Source organism: Peromyscus californicus, unplaced genomic scaffold, assembly GCF_007827085.1.
Source record: "Peromyscus californicus insignis strain IS unplaced genomic scaffold, ASM782708v3 Scaffold_18__1_contigs__length_77618521, whole genome shotgun sequence".
NCBI classification, from domain to species: Eukaryota; Metazoa; Chordata; class Mammalia; order Rodentia; family Cricetidae; genus Peromyscus; species Peromyscus californicus.
In genome coordinates, this window is record NW_026294480.1 from 53479193 (window position 1) to 53501475 (window position 22283).

At 43.9% G+C, this 22283-nt stretch overlaps 1 protein-coding gene across 3 annotated transcripts in view; it reads left to right on the forward strand.

Moving 5' to 3' along the window:
• Mccc2 (methylcrotonyl-CoA carboxylase subunit 2) overlaps window positions 1–22283 on the forward strand; it is a 73354-nt gene that overhangs the window by 43122 nt on the left and 7949 nt on the right. For all 3 annotated transcript variants that reach the window (XM_052743440.1, XM_052743442.1, XM_052743441.1), the window contains 7 exons: window positions 3431–3544; window positions 7603–7667; window positions 12019–12118; window positions 12221–12316; window positions 15593–15665; window positions 18425–18501; window positions 20426–20492. In XM_052743440.1, the coding sequence (XP_052599400.1) occupies window positions 3431–3544; window positions 7603–7667; window positions 12019–12118; window positions 12221–12316; window positions 15593–15665; window positions 18425–18501; window positions 20426–20492 (592 nt within the window). The remainder of the gene's footprint in view (window positions 1–3430; window positions 3545–7602; window positions 7668–12018; window positions 12119–12220; window positions 12317–15592; window positions 15666–18424; window positions 18502–20425; window positions 20493–22283) is intronic.

Consider the following 22283-nt stretch of genomic DNA (forward strand, 5'->3'; position numbering starts at 1 on the left):
AAAGATCCATTTTATACTTATTTTTCTTTGGCGATATTTTTATTACTGTTGATGGGTATTTAGCTAAACTCTTACATTATTCTTTGTGCCATACTAATCTTTCAGCAAGGATTTTCTTAAGCTTTTTCTAAAATGGAAAGCTTCTGAACACCCACGTGTAAACATTATTGTTAACTCCTTGTAAGTATCACCCAGCTTCTATATAATTTTCCTTTTTAATTTTTTAAAAAGTTGTATTTTACAATTTTAAAAAGTTGTATTTATTATTTGTGTGTGTGTGTGTGTGTGTGTGTGTGTGTGTGTGTGTGTGTGTACATGCTCTTGTGCTACTGAAAGGCCAGCTTTCAACAGATCAGAGAAACTGGAGAGGAGATGTGACGTGGGTACAATTGTGTATACACACAGGAGACTTTTTTCTGAGGTCCAGAGCTTAATTCTTTATTTTATTTTCCTTTCTGTCGCTTATTCTTACTCTTTGTTTCTGTTCTGTTCTTCTACTCTGTTGTTTTCCTCCTCCTCCTTCCTCCCTCCCCCCCCTCTCTCTCTCATTATTCTCCTTCTATATCTTTCCTGTTGTTTTCCTTCTACTCTATCCTATTTTTCTCTTATCCCTTTTATACCTCCTAAGACAAAAATTTCTATGCAAGAAGCGATTACCTCACAACCACAAGTTACATATTTTCCAAAAACAAATTAAAATCTTTTCACAGGAAGAAATCATATTATGATCACAAGTGATTATTTTATAATTGATTAACAAAGTTTTTTTTATTGTTTCATATTTTTTGTAGTCTGATTGTTCTTTATTTTATATCTAGAATCCACTTATGAGTGAGTACATACCATGTTTGTCCTTCTGGGTTTGGGTTACCTCACTCAGGATGATTTTTTCTAGTTCCATCCATTTGCCTGCAAATTTCATGCTTTCATTGTTTTTCTCTGCTGAGTAGTACTCCATTGTGTATATGTACCACATTTTCTTAATCCATTCTTCAGTTGACGGGCATCTAGGTTGTTTCCAGGTTCTGGCTATTACGAATAGTGCTGCTGTGAACATAGCTGAGCATGTATCTTTGTGGTATGAATCAGCGTTCCTTGGGTATATGCCCAGGAGTGGTATGGCTGGGTCTTGAGGTAGTTCGATTCCTAATTTTCAGAGAAACCACCATACTGATTTCCACAATTAACAAAGTTTTAAGCAAGCTGAGTATATTTCAGCCAGTTCCTTTTGTACTGGCAGGCAGCTGTTTATGGTTTCAGTCAAGCAGATTCCTATCCTGTTTCTACTCTACAAATCCTTTAAACAAGAGGTTTAGCTAAACATCTATTTTTTTTCTTTACACACAATAGGGTCATTTAATTTCCTCTCACAACTTTGTTTTTTCAAGATGGATACCAGGGCCTGTGATTAATTCTGTAAGTTACATGACCAGGGAACTCGGGCCTAACCTTGGGTGTAGGGACATAATTGCTTTCTTTATTCATCAGGCCGTTTTTCCACAGGCACAATTCATGGGTCTATAATGCACGAAATTTCCTTGTTCTTATTTTCCATCTTCTGCAGCTCTCACAGGCGAAGGTGACTTTTCGCCTAATTTTGTCCTCTTTTGTACCTTTTATTGGAGCATTTCCCTGATCTCCTTCACTGACTCTCTTAGCCATCTGTATCTTTTAGGCAAACTCAGAAAGTTCAGTTAAGTCATAGCTCTAACTAAGCATCATTGCTCGTATAAAAATCATCTTCATTATGATCTGCAGGTAAGTTGCCCAGTGAGGAGTGGGATTGTCCCATGAAACAATCACACTATACTGGATACAGTGGGATCCTTTCACAGAGTAATCCCACCGTGTCAAATACAGCAGGAACAGGACAGCAGGAAACACAGAAGCAGCAAGGGACTTTCTGGGGACATTCCCCCCAGGGCTTTGCCTCTGAGGTACCCGTCATAACTTTATCCGGTGGGCTGTATTCCATAAGCTCCATTGCTGATTGAAGCTCCCCTGACGTGGCCACGGACACTTAGGTGTTTGTGTGTGTATGTGTGCCCACTCATGTACACAAGTGTGCATGAATATGTGGAGGTCAGAGGTCAATATTTGGTCATTATTTATTTGTGTGTGTGTGTGTGTGTGTGTGTGTGTGTGTGTGTGTGTGTATGTGTGTGTGTGGTGTCTGTATGAATTCATGCTCACACATGCAGAGGGCAGAGCAGGACATTAGGTCTTTTTCTGTTGTTTCCTTGACTTTCTGCCTTGAGACAGGATCTCTTACTAACTAGGAAGCTCACAGGCTCACCATTTCAGCTAGGCTATCTGGCCAGCAAGTTCTCGGGATCCACTCCTCTTTGCTGGGGTTGTACACATCCATGAATATGCCTGGCTTCATATGTGGGCATTGTGAATTTGATGTGCTGGGAATTCACACTCAGGTTGAGCAGAAGCACTTTCGCCAGGGTACCATCTTCCTAGTCCTTGAGGCCAGGTCTTTCACTTGCATTGAATTTATCAGTTTTGACTAGACCAGTGGAGCAGTGAAATCCAGGGACCCAGCTTTCTCTGCCTCGCCATCACTGGGGTTCCAGGGATACATACCGTGCCCAACTTTTTTACATGGGCATTAGGGACCACTTTGCCAACTCAGCCATTTGAGGGAACTTTTTAAATGTTAACATTTGTTTTATATTTAGAAGATATTATATTTGTGATAGCACAAAATATTAATAACATTCATTGAAAGAATTATTTCAGTGTCCCCATGAGCTATTTATTTATATAAAGTGATTAGTTAGAGAGTACACTATTATCAGTTCCCCTCTGAGGAAGTTTTATTGAGGTGGGTGCATGCTAGGTTTCTTTTCTCAGACTAGTAGTTTATCAGGGCAGCGTTCTCCTGATAGGCTCTTCGTCTATGTGTTTTCAAGAGTGTGGCATAAGCCCTGCAAAGTGGTTTTGTACAGGGGGTCCAGACATTATTCTAGGAGTCAGGAGCGATAGCGCAGTGGGTAAGAGCATTTGCCGCTCTTCCAGAGGACCTGAGTTCAGCTCCTAGCATCCACACCAGCATGCTCACAAACTTGTAACTCCAGCTCCATGGGTCTCTGCAGGTACCTGCTCACACACTTGGGATGCATACAGACAGACGAATATACATACACATAAGTTAAAACAACAACAAAAGAGATGCTGTCCTAGTCACGGGCATGGTGTGTGCCTTGGAAGCTCTGTTTTCAGGAGATGGGTGGATCATGAGTTCTAGGCTGGCCTGGGCTACACAATAAGGAGCATCTCAGGACTCCATTTCTGAAGTGAAGCCCAGGCATCAGCTATTGGGAGCACCTAGGCACTGCAGTGTTTGTAGGGACATTGTGCCAATGCCACACTGTTTCCTGTTGGAGTCTCATCTCAGGGCTTCTCTGTGCCTCCCTTGCAGATAGCTGTGGTCATGGGCTCCTGTACGGCAGGAGGTGCTTATGTGCCTGCAATGGCTGATGAGAACATCATCGTACGGAAGCAGGGTACCATCTTCTTAGGTGGACCACCCTTGGTAAGAATAGTATCTTGGTTGATTGATTATTGATTCATTGAAGTTAAATATAGACCCATAAGCTATTCTGTGCTTTAAAAATATGGTGGGTATAGTGCATCACACAAATTTGCTGTCTAATAAATCTTAATCGCTTGCTTCAGTAACATTATTTACATTATCATGTAGATGTTGCCATATCCAACTCTAGAACTTTTTTTATTTGCTGCAACGTAAATCTATTAAATGCTTCCTAATGTTGTTGCCTGGCAACCACCATTCTCTTTTCCTTCCTTCCTTTCTTCCTTCCTTCCTTCCTTCCTTCCTTCCTTCCTTCCTTCCTTCCTTCCTTCCTTTCTTTCTTTTCTTTTTTTGAGACAGGGACACACTGTGTAGCCTTGGCTGGCTTAGAACTCACTATGAAGACCAGGCTAACCTTGAATTCACAGACATCCACCTGTCTCTGCTGGTATTAAAGGTGTGTGCCATATCTGGCTCCACCATTTTCTTTTTTGACTCTTAAGAATTTGACCAAGCCGGGCGGTGGTGGCGCACGCCTTTAATCCCAGCACTTGGGAGGCAGAGCCAGGCGGATCTCTGAGTTCGAGGCCAGCCTGGGCTACAGAGTGAGTTCCAGAAAAGGCGCAAAGCTACACAGAGAAACCCTGTCTCGAAAAACAAAACAAAACAAACAAACAAAAAACAAAAAAAAAAAAAAGAATTTGACCGTTCTGGGTTATATATACATAGTATTAATTTTGGACAAAATGTTAGGAAATATGTATTTGTGTGTCTCCATGTACATAATGAAATTCTGGAAAAGATAGAATAAATGTGGTGTGGAAGAAACATGGTGGGAGAAACCTCTTTGGCTTTTTGAGAATATTAAATGCCTGGCTTATTCTTGAAGGTATTTTGACCTGGATGTTGTAGCACACAACTGTACTCACGGCAGTTAGGAAGTAGAGGCAGGAGGATCAGAAGCAATAAAACATTATTCAGACATAGAAAGGAATGAAGTTCTTCACAGTGTGGATGGGAAACGTGAGACACACACACACACACACACACACACACACACACACACACGTGATTCCACATCTGTGAATATTTAAGGGAGCCAAATTCTTGGAGACGGAAAGTAGAATAGAGGCTGCCAGGGTCTGGGAGGGAGGAGTAGCGGGGAATGGCCACTGCTGAGTGGGAGTTTCTTCTGGGAATGATGGAATGTTCTGGAATTAGGTAGTGGTGATGGCTGCACAATTTTGTGATTACCAGAAAAGCCTCTGAAATGTGTTCTTTAAAATGGTGGACCTCGCCGGGCGGTGGTGGCGCACGCCTTTAATCCCAGCACTCGGGAGGCAGAGGCAGGCGGATCTCTGTGAGTTCGAGGCCAGCCTGGTCTCCAAAGCGAGTTCCAGGAAAGGCGCAAAGCTACACAGAGAAACCCTGTCTCGAAAAACCAAAAAAAAAAAAAAAAAAAAAAAAAAATGGTGGACCTCAAGGCATGTCCGTTACTAGTAAGAACTCATTTTCATGGAAAGTAAATGTTTCCCATGTGATTCCTAATAACAGTTACGGAAGATGAGGTAGACCAGAAGGAGCTGGTACTTTAAGTGTGCTAACTCCTTAGTGTTCTTTAGAATGTTAGTGTTCTTGTCTGTTACCATTCCTCTCGCTGTTGGTGATAAGCTCTCATCGGCTCGCGCCTGGAAAATGTACTCAACTTTCACCTTTGCACTGTGAGGGGTACGAACTTTCACAAATAAAGGTATGGGTAACATTTGAAAACTTCTATTGGGAGGATTCGTGGCATATAGTGCTGGAACAACACCCGATGTTTTAGAAGAGTTCATCCAGGTCTACCCATGGATTCAGATTTCAGTTGACTCAGCGGCCATGGAAGCCTGAAGTTCTCCAGATCTGACCTCTGTCAGTGGTCCATGAGAGACTGTTTAGGGGAGGAAGACTCTGAAGCCCCATAGATTGGAGAAGTCAGTATCCTGACACTCGTCTGTAGGCAGTTGAGAAAAGGTGTTGAGGGGGTTCAGGTGCTGCTAGCTCAAGTTAGTGTGGTTGGAGCGCATGGGGGTTGGAGGGACTCTTTGTTCTTGTAGTTCCTTTACCTGCCTGACCCGCTGTTTCCTAGAACGGATAACTTTCCTTGTTTCTGACTTTTTATCTTTGTACCTGTCACAGCATCTAACATGTGGGTGTTCAATAATATTAACTGATGACAACCCTATTTCCCCCCACTGGAAATTAGTCAGAGCCCTGGAATAAATATAGTATATCTGTTGTTTATCTCTTTATGACTTTAAATATTCAGACACCTCTTATAATTAGTTATTGTGTGGACTGAAAGCCATTTAGCACTGAATTTCTTGGAAAAAGAAACAGTTTGACTTCTGAGAGTGGAATAATTGAAGGCGAAAATTTTAATTGCCTCTCTCTGTGGAAAGGTATTTAAAACAGAGCTTTTGATACAGTGAAGAATAGCCATCCCTGTGTGTATCTTAAATAAATTAAAATAATCCTCATTATTTTAATAAAATCTTTTTATTTTTATCGCGAGAAACAGATTAGTCAACCCAGCGAGATAGGAATCAACAAACAGTTCCCACCAGATGAGGATGGCATTTAGTTCTTAGTGATTTTCGATTTCTTGTTGTTGTTTCTTGGTCTATAATTAAGTCATTCTTGATTAGTTGTTTGATTTTCATTCTTTTTTGGTTCCATCCTGTTGGATCTTAGATTTGGGTGACTTATGTAGGGGGATTTTTTTTTCCCCACCTTAAAGATAACTGGATTTTTGCCGGGTGGTGGTGGCACATGCCTTTAGTCCCACACTCGGGAGGCAGAGCCAGGCAGATCTCTGAGTTTGAGGCCAGCCTGGTCTATAGAGTGAGATCCAGGACAGGCACCAAAACTACACAGAGAAACCCTGTCTCGAAAAAACAAAAGAAAAAAAAAAGATAACTGGATTTCATAGCCTTGTTTATTGAGTATTTGAAGATGAATGAATCACAGTCCCTCCCCTGAGGAACCCATAGTATAGAGCTGATAAGAGAAATATGTACAGATTGCTGAAATATAGATCAGAAAGTAGCAGGTGGACATGTAAGTAGAATTCTCTTCTTGGACCATGGATAGGCAAGTATCTTAGGGTTTCTCTTGCTGTGAAGAGAAACCATGACCACAGCAACTCTTCTAAAGGAAAACATTTAATTGGGGTGGCCCCATTACAGTTCAGAGGTTCAGTCCATTCATGGCAGGGAGCGTGGCAGTGTGCAGGCAAATGTGGTGCTGGAGCTGAGAGTGCTAACATCTTGCAGGCAACAGGAAATGGTCTGAGCGTCACACTGAGCGAAGCTTGAGCAAGAAGACCTCCAAGCCCACCCCCACAGTGTCACACTTCCTCCAACAAGGCCATACCTACTCCAACAGAGCCACACCTCCTAATAGTGCCACTCCCTTTGGGGCCATTTTCTTTCAAACCACCACAGCCAGCACTACTTGGTTGATACCATAGGGTGTCATCACCATGAGGACTCCTGCAGGCCAAGTGGGAGCTCTCATCCAGTGGGTGAGAGAAGAAGGGATCCCAGGAAATCAAGGGAGTGCTCACAACTCCAGTGCTTTAAGGTGTGTTGGGCAGTATCATGAAGAAGAGGGTGAGCTTCCAGGCCCCATCTTTTTTTTTCAAAACAGGGTTTCTCTGGGTAGCCTTGGCTGTCCTGCATCTCACTCTGCAGACCAGACTGGCCTTGAACTCATAGGGATCTGCCTGCCTCTGCCTCCAGAGTCCTGGAATTCAAGGCGTGCACCACCACCTTCCGACTCAGGCTGCATCTTTTGTACGGGAGCTGTGGGCGACTCTTAGTGAGTCTGGGCTTAGATTTCCCATCTGTAGGCTGGGAGAATATTCTCTCACTTTGCCTGGAGGTTGAATGAGAAAGTACAGTGGTCTTCAGCTCTGGAAGGAAGGATGTAGTGCAGTCAGGTTAGGCGATGTGCTTGTTAGTACCACATTTGGTATCACCAGTGGCCCAGTCTCACTGGGGTTTTTATCCTTGTAGGTGAAGGCAGCTACTGGTGAAGAGGTGTCTGCTGAGGACCTTGGAGGTGCTGACCTTCATTGCAGGTACGGCGGGAGCAGTGTTTCCTCTCAGGATCGGTGGTCATTTTGTTAGTTTAAAGGAACTTTTACTTCGTCTACTCCCAGTCTGCTTGCTGTTCTGGCTTTAGTTCTCTGGACTCTAGAATTGTTTTTCAAGTTTCAAGTGGGAGTGTCAGCTGCTAAAAAAAAAAAAAAAAAAAAAAAAAAGAAAGAAAGAAAAAGAAAACTTTTTTTTTAAAAGATGTATTCATTTATTATGTAGTGTTCTGCCTGCATGTCTGCCTGCAGGCCAGAAGAGGGCACCAGATCTCATTATAGACGATTGTGAGCCACCATGTGGTTGCTGGAAATTGAACTCAGGACCTCTGGAAGAACAGTCAATGCTCTTTAACCTCTAAGCCATCTCTCCAGCCCCATGAAAACTTATTGTGTGTTTGTCCACATGCATATGTGGACACACTCATGTATGTCGGTGTACACATGCTATGGGGGGGGGGCACATATGGAAATCGGAGGACAACTCGTGAGAGTCATCTTCCCCGATACCATGTGGGTTCTGGGAACTGACTCACATGCTCAGGCTCAGCATCCTTATCTGCTGAGCCATCTTGTCAGCACAGGGGCCATGCTCATCTTCTCCATATCATTCTATTTTTAGTATACATGTTGCCAAAGCAAACACACTACCTCAGCTTTTCACTGGCGCCTGAGAGGCAGTTTCCCTTGGATGCTTGTTATATTCCAGGCATGATTTTATTTTTCGGGGGTGACTGAGGGACTTGATAGATGACATGTAAAGGATGCAGGAGATGAGATGATAAAGATGATGACGAGAGGAAGTGATTTCATCCCCCCACATTGAGACAATGGGGTGGGGGGAGCAGATTTGAAATAGGAGCAGGAGGAATCAAACATTCTTGTAGGCCTGAGAAGCTAGGCATGTTTGAGAGATTGCTTAGCAGGCATGTGGCTGTGAGGGGTCAGGCTCTTGTTAGGAAGGATCTGCATAGATGTGGCACTTAATTCAAACTGTACAGCTCACCTTACCTTAATGTGTATAGAGAAGGAGTCCAGCTCTGTGTCCTAAAGGGCAGGTAGACCTGACCATCCGGTACAGGAAGTCCTGCCCTGTGCCACCATAACCCAAAGGAGCCTGGTGACTTTGGGAGGAATCTGGGGCAAGAGAAAGGATGGATTCTTTCCTATCAGAAGGAAAGAATTCTTTCCTATCCTCTCATACCTGTTGACTAGCTTAAGGGACCTTCATCTCAGGTTTTCACTCATTCCTTTCTCATTCAGCACTTCTTGAGGATTGATTGATTGCATCATTATTAGTAATATAGAAAAAAATTCAGACCTAGCCCTTGCCCTCAAGAACTTACCATTTAATCAGGTAAGAGGAATAAATGAATTAAGCATTTACAAACTAAGTATGCAGACATGCGTCCAGTCTTACCTAAGGGCTAGAAGAAAAATGGTTCAAGACATCCTAGGGTGGAATTGGTATCGTCAGCAGTGTTTGGAGACCCACGCTGCCTGAGTTGGGGTAGATACTTGAGTGTTTCAGAGACCTCAGGTTCGGGAGCTCAGGGCGGTGCTGCAGTGCATCTGCCCAGTTTCTGACTATTACATGAGACTGTCAGGCGATCTGCTTGGCTGGGGTGATATTTCTGTTTAGAGAAATCTGGCTGAGGGAAGAATAAGGGTGAGCTGGGGCATAGGACAAAATGGATTTGTGTTTGCTGGCAGGAGAAAGAGAGGAAGGTAGTATTTGGGGAGCATTAATTTTTGTAAAACCTTGGCCGTTTTAAAAGGAAAAGACTGTAGGCAGTCTGTCGAGTTTCAGGGTATGGATGCTGGAATTTAGTTTGTCTCCCTGATTGCTGTTGTGACTTAGATGAGGTGAGGAGCCTGTTTGAGGCCCGTCTGCTCATGAATAAGGTAAAGATGGGACTAGAACCTTCCAATCAGATATCTGTTAACATTACTTCTTGATGGCTCAGCAGGAAGTAGAGCTTGCCTGGCGAGCCCAGCAACCTGAGTTCTAGCCCTGGAACCATGGTGGAGAGAAAACAGACTCCTCAAAGTCTGTTGTTTTCTGGTCTCTGCTTTCGGGCTTTGGCATGAGTGTTTTTGTGTACACACACACACACACACCACAAATAATAATAATGAATAAATAAATAAAATCCACAAAACATAACAGTGTGAAAGCTGGGCACACCTGCAATCCCAGAACTTAGGAGGCTAAGGACTGATTGCCGATCTCAGTTGAAAAGGAAAACTGCTTTGAGTTCTCTGTCATCTTAAATGCACATTTATACCTGCTTAGTCATCATTAAGAGTTAATTTTAAACAAGGATTTACGTAGTGTCTCATCTGAGATGTCTCTTTCCTGTTCAGGCAAATTTTAGGCGTCTTTTATAGGAAAGCATTGCATTTTAAAGTTTGGCTGAATTAGAATCTTCCTTCCGCTGAGTTCTTCGTTTCTACTGAGTCACGGAGCAGCTAGAAGCCAGGAGCTGCAGACGCCATTCTGTGTGAAGCACTGTGAACTAATTTGGGTTGTAAACCGTGCTTAGGAGCTGCAGGGGCTGCTGTGTGTGCTCTGGAGGAGTACATGTGGTCTCTGCTCTTATTTAGGATGCCAGAACAACTCCTCAGAGTTGGACAGCTTCCCTAGACAAGACATCAAGACAGCTTGTAATGGCTTACCCATACAATGAACCAAAATTCTGAGGGGTTGTTCCTGTTATATATCTTTGTCTGACTTTACTGTTGTAGGTTTTTGGGGGTTTTTTGAGACAGGGTCTCTCTATTATGTAGCCCTGGTTGTCCTGGAACTCACTATGTAGACGAGGCTGGCCTCCAACTCAGAGATCCACCTGCCTCTGCCTCTGGGGTGCTGGGATTAAAGGGGTGTGCCACCACACCCAGCTTGACTTCACATGTGTTGTTTTAACAAGTCTCTCTCGCTCTCTCCTTTGAATGTATTCTCCCACATTTATGCATGTGAGTGTGGTCGTGTGTGCATGATGCACGTGTAGAGGAGAGAGGACAACGTTGAGTGTGGCCCTTGCCTTCTGACTTGTTTAAGGGCCCTTTGTTGTTTTTCTCTTGATCTGCCAGGGTGGCTGTTACAATCTGCCAGGGCTTCTCCTGTCTCGGCCTCCTGAGTCTCTTAGTAGGAGCATTGGGAATACGAATGTTTATACTGTTTGCTTTTATGTGCAGCCTGGAGATTTGAACCCGGGTCCTCATGCTTGCACGGCAAGTGTTTTTATGCACTGAGCCGTCTCTTCAGCCTGCGACTGTTTTTTGGGAAGCCCACACACACCCCTGGGTGTGTACTGTCCCTTAATGTCTGAATTATACATCTTAAATGAAAACCTTTAATTAAAAAAAAAAGATTTCATGTATATGAATGTTTTGCCTACATGTATGTCTGTGTACTGTATGCATCCTTGCTGTTCGTGGAGGCCAGAAGGTGGCATCAGGTCCCCTGAAACTGGAGTTAGACTGTTGTGAACTGCCGTGTGGGTGCTGGGACTAAACCTGGGTCCTCTGGAAGATCCTCATCCAGTGTTCTTGACTGCTGAGCTTTCTCTCCAGTCCCTAGAAAAGCCTCTTCTTAATAAACTCCAGCTGTACGAAAGAAAGAAGGAAGGAAGAGAAGAGAGCAAACTCTAGTGTATCTGCATAACAAGCCACTGACTGGGACAGGACTGACCCCAGCGCCAAGCTCATGCCTCATATGCCACACTTGAAATTGACTGAGAACTCCCACAGCCTACACCACAGAGCCGCTTTATCAGTTTCCGTTTTTACCTGCCGTCCAAGGGACAGTGTATCCAAGCCTTTTTTGTTTACTGGAAGCGAGAGCTGACTCTCCTGTGTGACTTGGAAGGAGGGCGGCTTGGCAGTCTCAGAGAGGAGAGACCACCTTGGACACCCTCACCCAAGGCTCTGCTGGCTACTGCTGCGTCGTGTAACTGTGCTGTGCAAGCCCGCTGGCGGTGGCTGGGCTCACATAGCATTCTCTTCAGGAATGAGCCTTTGCAGTCCTGTGAACAAGTCCCGGGGTCTGGCAGAAGGCCGGAGTGAGAAATCCAAGGCATGAGCGTCCTGCAGCAGCTGTTGCTGGTCCTCAGGGCGGGACACTTAGTCTCTGGACCGCTGACTTTCCTCTTTGTAAGACGAGGATGATGCTCTTTGGCCGGGGCCATTTGAAAATCACGTAGGTTGGCGTTAATTATGTGTTTAAGAAGTAAAGGTGCCTGATCATCCTTAGATTAGGGAGGCTGTTTGGGACCTAGGGTATTTAATTACTTTCCTTTTCCAGGCTTTGATTACTAGAGTGTGCTTTACTCTGCAGGAAGTCTGGGGTCACTGACCACTACGCTTTGGACGACCACCATGCCCTCCACTTAACAAGGAAGGTTGTGAGGAGTCTCAATTATCAGAAGAAATTGGATGTGAGTAGGAAACCTTCTGTCCTTCCTTCCCCTGTGGAGCACTTTCGCCCGAGCCACCCGAATCCTGTCTTTAAACAGTGCGTTTGTTCTAAACGTCTCTAGGTTACCGTCGAGCCTTCTGAGGAGCCTTTATTCCCCGCCGATGAATTGTATGGGATAGTCGGGGCGAACCTTAAGCGAAGTTTTGATGTCCGAGAGGTATGTGGGGAGCGGGACCCAGGCCGTGAGTCCAGCTGTCAACCCTAGGGTTTGTGTCCCTGCAGAGGGACACGTGTGGGTCTCAGTAAGGAGCCGTGGTACCCGGGAGCACTGTCTTGGCGTAGTACCTGGTGTCACTGGTCTACAGTAAATACAAGTGAAGGAGCACTCTCGGTGATTCGAGTTTTCACTGTTACCACAAGAGAGCTTGGTTCATTCACGTGTGGGACTCGTTGTTACTGTGGGCTGTGCCAGTGATGGAGGGCAATCACACCATTCTCAACTGTTTTTCCTCAGGGTTCTTATTTTGCAAAATAGACAAAATGTCAGTAAGTTGTTGGAGCAGAAAAACATACCTTTTTAGATCAGTGTGACATTAGCAAAGAGTCGACAATTAGAGTGGGAGACGTTGCTATGGTGACAGGTTGTGACACAGCCTTCTGTAATCTAGAGTGACAGTTTTCAGTGTTTGCTTAGAGTGTGTAGGCTTTGATTTTATTCTCTTCTTCATAGCTGGCAGAATGAATTTTAAATTAGGAAATCATCTTAATGAGATTCTAAGCCAGAGGCTTTAATATCTTAAGGTACTTTCCCCCTTGACTATAAGACTAATTTTAATTTCTGTTGGTTATTGGGGGGGGGGGGCTGTGTAGAAAACACAAAAAAGAAAATTGCTTGTTCTACCATTCAGAAAGAACAGCTAATATTTTGATATTTGTCTTGATCTGTATATACAGTTATAGATCTGGGGATATATATATGTATATATATGTATATATATATATATACATACATACATACATATATATTTCTATCTGGGTACTCTGTGTATACAGATTCCACCAACCACAGCTCAGAAATCCTTGAGAGGGTTATTTTGTCTGTACTGCTCACATACATATTTTTTTCTTGTTGTTATTCCCTAAACAGCATAGTACAGCAGCTGTTCATACGGAGCTTTTATCTTCTGTTACTTATTTTAAGTAATCTAGAGATGATTCAAAGTTTACAGGAATATTTATGTAACTTATATGCAAAATTAAGGCATTCAGTACAAGAGACTTCAGCATCTCTGGATTTGGGTATGGGACATAGAACAAGTTCTCATGGATGAGGCATGTCTATGTACATTTATATATAGTCTAAATGATGTATTTTTGGTATATGTATGTGTACATATATGTTTAATTTTCCCCATGTAAATGACTTTTTTAAAATTCTACTTTTTTTCTGGTGTAAATTACGTATATTATTACTTATCTTAAAAAAAATCTCTTCAGTAAACATTTCTCTATGGATAGGTCCCAATTTCCATATTGGTGTCTAGCAACGTGGTAGGCAGACTTTTTTTTTGTGCATGAATTGAAGGTGTTGTTGCACTGTAGAGATGTCTATAGATATTTTAGCAACACTTTGTTACTACTGCTAAATCTTGATTTTATAGAAATTCCAATGGTACTTCACTTTAGCAACACGATTCAGCTATAAACTTGAGAATTAGGTTTTTAGCCCAACTTTCAATTAAGTACAGACCAAGAAAAAGCGACACTCACCATCTGCTGAGAACCATCTTTTTAGAATAGCCACTTCTTCACTTACCCTGTAGCGTTACTGAGAACATATTCTGAGCATCAGATGTACAGAGGCGAGCAGCAGACACCAACTCCTGTTTTCGTGTGCTTTTTATTGCCTTTTAATGGCAGTCATGCCTTGGCTGCTTCTTGCTGGTCATTTGTGGTTTCCATTTTTCCTATTATAAATGAGCCTCACAGAGAGGCCTCCCTAGCACACGGAGATGCAGCGATGCTGGAATCTGAGCTGCAAAACTTGAGCTTTGGGGCTCGTTCTCTTAGTCAGACGCCATGGGGACCCAGCCTTTCCAATATCGGTTTCTGCTGCTAGAATTGAGACTATCACCCTATTACTTGTCTGTTCCTGAAGCTTGAGTTCTTTTGAAGGTAATTAATGTACTTTATGTATTAATTATAAAGCCAGTCTGAGGTTGTTTTACACTAAGTGGCCCTGGGTTGCTGGGGCCTCTGAGGAGCTCCATCTTCACGCAAAAGATTGACAGCTGTGATGTGTTAATTGCTTGTCAAAAGGTTCACTTGAAGAGGACTGCAGCACCAAGAGTTGTTTTGCTCCCATAGTCAGGAAAATAACTAAAAAGTAATTTAAGGTAAGCTTTTACTTTCTGCGGAGAGAGATGCTGGGATGAGTCCCTCAGATTTCAGCTAAGGGAGCATGAGTGTTGTGTAGTAATACAGACCCTCTCAAAGGGGTTCTGGAGAAGCGTGAAATAGGCTTTGTGTGTAAGTCTTCTCTTTTGGTGCTAGGATTGAAGTCAGGGCCTCAGCGTGCTGAGCATGAGCTCTGCTAAAAGACTTGTGTGATGGAGACTCAAGGGTAAACTCTCTAGAAATGTGTGCACCTTTCAGATTAACAATATATGTACCCAGTTCTTCAGCTGGTTGATATTGAGGATCAATGAAATTTATTGAGGCTTAATAGTAACAACAGCTACTTTTTACTCAGAGACATTGTGTTCTAGTTATTACTTTTTAAAAGTTATCCTCTATAGAGGGTGGGGTCCCAGACAGGTTTACAGGGCATTATGGACTGTTTGGAGGGGGGAGGCAGTGCTGAGACTGGAACCCAGGGTTTCGAACATGCTCATCAAATACTCTGCCACTGAGCTGCATCCCTGGGTCTTTAAGGGTTTGTGATTAGTTTCCTTGTGGTAGAGCTGGAGTCAGAGCCAGCTGTTTGTCTCAGCATCATTTTCACAGGTTCCTTTATTACCAGTTCACCTATTTTCCCAGCTGTCAGAACCCCTTCTTCATCTCCTCCATGGCATTGAGTATAGAAACGTTTTTTTCTGAATAAGTGACTTACCCTGGAACATCTGGTCACATGTGGAGCCAACCAACATTCCTCACTCCAAGCCCTTAGTTATGCTCTGGGTTTTCATTGACTCTTTGAACCCCTGCCAAGGAACTGAACCGGCCCCTGGAGCTCTGGGCCCAGCTACCAGCCCCCAGGTTCTCTGCCTGCTTCTCTTGTGTGCAGTACCGCGGTGGAGTCTCTACTCCATCACAGTGTGGGATGACCTGGGGCACGAACCACGCCAGTCAAGGGAAATTCTGAAGAGATTTTCTGTGTAGCGTGAGATGGAGAGTGACGCCTCACTGTGAATTGCCTTCCTCATAAATAACTCCGGTGCAGAAATGCTTTCGTGATGTAATTGCTCAGGAGCATTGTTATTTTTCCTCTTAGGTCATTGCCAGAATTGTGGATGGGAGCAGATTCAGTGAGTTCAAGGCCTTCTATGGAGACACACTAGTTACAGGTACAAAAGCAAAGAGTTGAAAATAACAAACACTTTCTGTTGCGTCAAAAGTAAGTCATCGCTTGTCTCAAGGCTCCATTCTCCTGGCATGAGCTCTGTTATCCAGGAAGGCACAAACTTGTGAGTCAGTTGTCAGCAGATGCTGCTTTAGACAGATGATCTGTTCGCGAATGGATTCCTGGACCCAAAGAGCTCACAGTGATGATGGCCAGATACTGTGGTGTGGACTCTTATCTGTGGCTTTGTGGCCTTGCAATAACAGGAGCAGAGTATCTGTCATGCTTTTTGTTCTCTGGGTAGCAATTATTTTCAAGCATCCAGCTGTGTCCTGGCTGTTTACCTCTAGTGCATCTGGGGTTTTATGGAATGTGTAGTTTCACCAAAGGCTGTGGAGTGAGTTCAGTCTTCCCACAGCCTCCCTGTAGATAATTTTTGTTTCCTAAGGTTTATTTTTTTATGTATATGAATGTTTGCCTACATATGTTTATGGACCGTGTGCGTGCCTGGTGACCATGGAGGCATAGGGCATTGGATACCCTGGATATCCAGGCAGTTGTGAGCCACCTGATATGGGTGCTTGGAGTTGAACCTATGTCTTCTGCAAGAGCAGTAAGTGTTCTTAACCTCGAGGCCATCTCTCCAGCCCCCTCTTAAGGGATGCATTCAAACACCAAATTGAGAATGCAGGACAGTGTGTTGTGTCAGGAAAAACAGGGTGTGTATACAAGTTAGTTCTTCAGTCTAAGGTGCTGGGGTTGTCAGCCTTTGAAGGAAACCGTTTCAAACAGATGCTAGACTCAGAGTAACCTACCAGTGGAAAATGGCAGAACGATTTTTGTGAATTTTATTAGACTGTAAAAAGCCTGAAAATACAGTAGTAACTCTGTATAAAACTTATCAGAACAGGGAAAGCGAAGCTGTAGAAATCCAAATTGCAGCCATATGTGGAGGCTTAGGACTAAACCTTGGCAATTTCTCCTGGCTCAGTTTCTGAGAGGATGGTTCATGCGGAAGGGGAATTTATGCTTTTCTCTTTAGGTGTTTAAGTGATCAAGAGCTTTTTGTTTGATATATAGACGGGATTAGTCCGCCAGCAATGCAGGATGTGTTCCTCATTGTGTAGCAGTTTAAGACAAGCCAGGGCTTCTCCACTTCCTCCAAGATGGATGGGCTGTCCCTGTCATCTCCTTTTATGTGTTTGCCTGGTACCTGCTAAAAGACTGAGGCACTCTTGTATCGCTGCATCAGGGACAGCCAGTTCCCCCAACTCTTCTCCATTCTACCGGAATTCATGTAAGGCTGGGGGAGTCAGAGGAGCAAGAGTTGAGTAGGAGGCTTGAAGGGGGAGAGTGGAGACCAGATGTCAGAGGCTCAGGTGTTTCTGCAAGCTCCTTAAGGTTCCCTCCAGCCTCTATACTCACGTGAGGCCCAGGAGGATTTCTGTAACATCCTACTTTCCTATTTGGGTCAGTTAATAAAGGCCCTTCCTCGATGGAGAGGTTGGCACAAGTAGGAGCATGCGCCCTACTCAGCCTGTCTGTCCGTGCCTCGACCTCCACTCTTGCCCCACGCAGGACCTAGGGAGGGCTGAGCATGTAAGTGGTTAAGAGTCCGCAGAGGTAGCATCATGTGCTAGATTTCTATCCCTTTGTGGGTGGGGCCAGACTCAGGGTGGATCACTATACAGACTATTTGGAAGTACCCCTCTTCAGAGGCTTCTAAAGGGTCAATACACTCAGGATTTCATCATACATAGGCCTCTGGCTGGAACTTTAGGCCTGAAAACCACAGAGAATCCTACGTGGCCATCAAAGCGTGTTCTATCATAATAAAAAATCATGGCAATAAAAACGAAAATCCAGGCAAGACTAAAGAAAATAGCCTATCATTCAAAATTCAGCATTCTGACTCAATCCATATGTTGACTCAATTTTTATTTGTTTTCTTTGTGTGATACTTAGAATACCTGCTTTGTGGTGGGCAGCTTAGCTGTGCCCTGGAGCCTAGAGGCTGAGTCCAAGGGTAGACAGTGCCTTTGACTCATCGTCCAGGTATAGCCAGTAAGTTCTTGGGCTCTCAACACTTGACACCTGTTTCTGGTTGGACCCAGGCTTGTTGAAAAGGGGAAAGAATTTTTTTCTAACCAGGTTCATCTGCTTTGCGAAATAGCCTTTTCTGAAATCACCTGAAGCACCTGCCTCACAAAATGGCAGGCTGGGTTTTCCCTCTTCCTTTTGTGTGTGTGTGTGTGTGTGTGTGTGTGTGTGTGTGTGTGTGTGTGTGTGTGTGTGTGTGTGTGTGTCTCGGGGTGTTTGGAGTCCTAATGGAAGTGTAGTTGGTGATAGGGAGATGGCATCCAGGGACGAAGATAGAAGAAAAGATCAGAATATTCTTTTTAAAGATTTTCTTTAAAGTTTGAAATATTTCAAACTTTAAAAAGAAATATTTCAGGGCACCCTGGTCTCTGGTGCACTGGGGGCACTCACGTGTGTTATGTGCATATTCCGAAAGAGTCATTTACTCAAACTAAGTAAATAAAGATAGCCCTACGTAGAGCATGGATTTTCGAGACACATAGACAAAACAAAAAACCTGGTACCTTTAAGAATAAAGCACTGTGACAGGAGCTGTTTTATACCGTAGATGACCTCTATTCACATTTTAGCATTGATCTCAAATTAAAGAATGTGTAGTATGTCTCTGTTGCAAACGAAGAAAACCCTGAAAAACCTAACTCTTTTTTTGCATTTTCTCTTGAGGATTTGCTCGAATATTTGGATACCCCATAGGCATCGTTGGAAACAATGGAGTTTTGTTTTCTGAGTCTGCAAAAAAGGCAAGTGCTGTTGAATGCAGTAAGATTTTAGGCTTTAACATAATTAATTTTGAAGGTAACATAATAAGTTAAAATGGATTTTATGAGAGCTTTATAGCGTTGGACATGGTTTCTATGGTAGTTGACGTCAGCATGGTGTGAGGAGCTGGTGACGCACTGTTAAAGTCTGTCGGGTGTTTCAGGACAATCCCTATGAGGGGCTGGGATTGGAATTGCTTACAGGGAAGTGTACCAAGAATGCAGGGAATTCTTGCCCTGAGAGTCCCTCATTCTATATATAGGCCCTCCATGGCGGAGAGGTTCTGATACCCTGCGTGGGTGGTTCTGAGATGTGAACTCTTCGGTCATCCTTTATTTTTACTTTTTGGGGATTGGGCTTCACATTGGTTGTCTCAGATTCTCCTAAGCATGTGAAATGTAACTCATGCACTTTGATAAAACTTTGCAGCAACAACAGAAAAGGTGTGTCTTTCCTTTTCAGTAAGCAAAGCAGTTCCCCTTACTGATAGAGGAACGGGCTTGTAAGTTCTTGGGCTGATCAAGGATGAATTTGTCTTTAAAGAAATGTTTAACAATAAAACTAATCTTTATAGTCTGCTGTTCATATAGTTTCCTCAACTCAATTCTAAAATGAAAACAAACCCAAAGAAAAGAAAAATCATCTGGGTGTGTAGTTTACTCCTGTAGTCCTACATGTGGGAGGCTGAGGTAGGAGGGTAGTTCAAGGCCAGCCTGAGCTGTGTGGAGAGACCCTGCTTCAAAAAATTACCCATAATCTTATTACGAATGACCCCTAAAAGGTCCTTTGGTGTTTTAAAAGATATTAAGTATTCTTGGAATAACAGCTTGAAGAACACACACACACACACACACACACACACACACACACACACACACGCACGTAAAAAGCTGGGTGTGGTGGTGGATGGTTTTGATCCCACTGCTCGGGAGGCAGAGACAGGATCTTTGTGAATTCAAGATCAGCCTAGTCTATGTAGAGAGTTCCAGGACTACATAGAAATACCCTATCCTGTCCAAAAAAATAAAAAAGATAAAATATAGAATACACACACACACACACACGAGTATATAGTGTATTCATTTCTGTAGCGTAAATATCAGGCCAGAGCTAGACAGACAGTCTGGTCTGTCTGCCGCCTTGGCACAGGTAAACCCTTGAGAAGTCATATTTGGCCCCAGTCTGACATTTCATTTATTGAAATAGGCCCCAAAGGTCTCTGTGATTTCCTCATTTCTATAAACAGTCATACTGAAGCTGAGCAATTACCTTGCAGTTTTGTCCCTGCCAGGGCCTTTCTAGAAGAGAGAAGAGGTAAAGGGATTTGTGAAAACAGAAGAAGAAAACACAAGGGAATGAATGGTTAAAAAGATAGGTGAAGACTAGTTTCTTAACCTCAAGGCCAGAAGTCTCTAACAGTGACCTAATCTAAAAGTTCTGTTTATTTGGATTGTATCGGTAAGTCTTGAGGCGCAGGAAATGTCAAATGGTCACCCGTCAGCCTTGACGCCCCAGAGAGCTGGCACCCCGCCTTTTCTGAAGTGGAGAACTGGAAAATGAGAGCATGTTCTTGCTGTTCATGGTAACAGGGCCCTTTCCTTCTGTTATTTGAGCTCACGTGCTGTTTGAGTGTGAGGTTGATTTCATCCTGACACAGCAGTTGTCTCACGGCTCCATGCCCCGGACCTCACAGGACATTAGGTCAAGTGAGTGAAGGACAGCCCACAGTCGCTTATGTCCTGTTGGTGACAGGGCAGCACCGAACTGTTACTGTAAACGAGAGGTCAGCCTAGCCACACGGGCTGTGCTCTTCCTTGTCTCTGACTGGAAGTGTGGGCATGGGGGGATGCTTGGTAGGAGTGCATTTGTTTTTACCGAACAGGTGTTTTGATGTTTGGTTTACAGGGTGCTCACTTCGTCCAGTTGTGCTGCCAAAGAAATATCCCCCTGCTGTTCCTCCAGAACATCACCGGTGAGCATTTCTTCGGCTTGTGTGTATCTGGTCCAAAGCTTCACAGTCCACGGTGGCTCATGTTGACGCAGAGAGTATTCATGAATACGGAGTAGTCTGAGATTATCTCATGTGTTCTGAGTGGAGCACTTTCCGAATTGTGTGCTTCACAAACTTTCAAATGGCTTCTCTTGACTCCTGTTCATATCTGCCTCTCAACCAGGGAGCAGCAGGGTGTCCCCTGTCTTACCCAACTCACTGCCTCAGTATCCTAATGATTCCAAGCACCTGCTGTGGGCATCTCCTTACCTCTCACCATACAGTTAATTCTATCTGTAATAATATCAACCACTTATCTATCTATCCTATGAGGTGTGCGCACATGTGCGCGTTAGAGGCCAGTGGTTGACTTCAAATATTCCTTAGGAGCTGTCCATCTTGTTCTTTGAGGTTGGTAGGGTCTCTGACTGGCTGCCCAGTGATCTCTTAGCTGTCCACCTTGTTCTTTGAGGTAGAGTCTCTGACTGGCTGCCCAGTGTTCTCTTAGGAGCCTCCGCTTCTGTCCTCCCAGCACTGGGTGTACACATGTACACCATACCACCTGGCATTCTGTGTGGGTTCTAGGGATGAAAATCAGGTCCTTGTGCCTCACGGTAAGCACTTTACTTCAGCACTGGGGAGATGGCTCCATCAGTGATGTCTTTGGAAAATGTATGTTTGCATTGAAGCCTGGGGGCTTGCGTTTTAACCCCGAAGAGTGGCAGGACCTGTGACCAGAGCGAGTTCCTTTATGCCTCTGAATTTCATGTTCCATAGATGATCCTAAGCTGGAGTAGGTTGATTTTGAAGGCCTCTTGCTGTAGGGTTTAGAGATTCTCTGCTCTGCCATTTTGCATTGTGTTAATGTAGACACACATCTCAGATACATTGGCTACCAAAATCTTCCTTTCCTTGGGACAGAGAGACAATTTTTTAAAACTGGGTTTCACTGGGTAGCCTTGGCTTGCCATGAACACACTAACTAGACTGGGCTGGCCTGAAACTCACAAAAATCTGCCTGCCTCCTCTGCCTTCTGTGTTCTAGGATTAAAGACATCCACTGCCATGCCCAGCAACAGAGAGGCTTTTAATTAGTTGTAGAGGTAAGGCAGGCTCATCATGTATACCATCCAGGCCTCTCAACCTTGAGAAGGACCTTATATAGTAATGGTGCAAAAGCATCTTTCATTTTGTGTTATGTTCAAGTTCAAGGTAGGTTAGATGGTTTGTGTGTGTGTGTGTGTGTGTGTGTGTGTGTGTGTGTGTGTGTGTGTGTGTGTGTGTGATTATTGTTTTGTTTTTCCAGTGTTTGGGATAGAACCCAGGGCCGTAAACATGCTAGATAAGTACCCTGTCACTGACCACATCCTCAGCCCTTGATGAACTTTGACAGGAATGAGTTCCAGATGGTGACCTGAGAGTTCCCTCCATGGTGACCTACTAAGAACAGACAGAAAGGTCCCTGAAGTTCACCGCTCTTAGGGACTTCGTTTCTGACAGTGACTCACCACCAGGAAGTTAAACATTTGCTTAGACAGTTTTCCCATTTTCATTTTGTTTTGTTTTGTGTGGGCTGTTTTTGGAGCAGAGGCTGCGTTGTGTTCTGCAGCATTGCATTTGAGGGACCTGTGAGACACTGGTGTGTGGATGGATGGACGCTATGCCACTGAATCAGTCTCGGGCTCAGGAGAGGCCTCTTGGCTAGGGATGAAAGTACGTTTCGTCAGAATGAATAGAGAACACCTAGAGAGAAGGGAAGGCTCAGGATAGTCT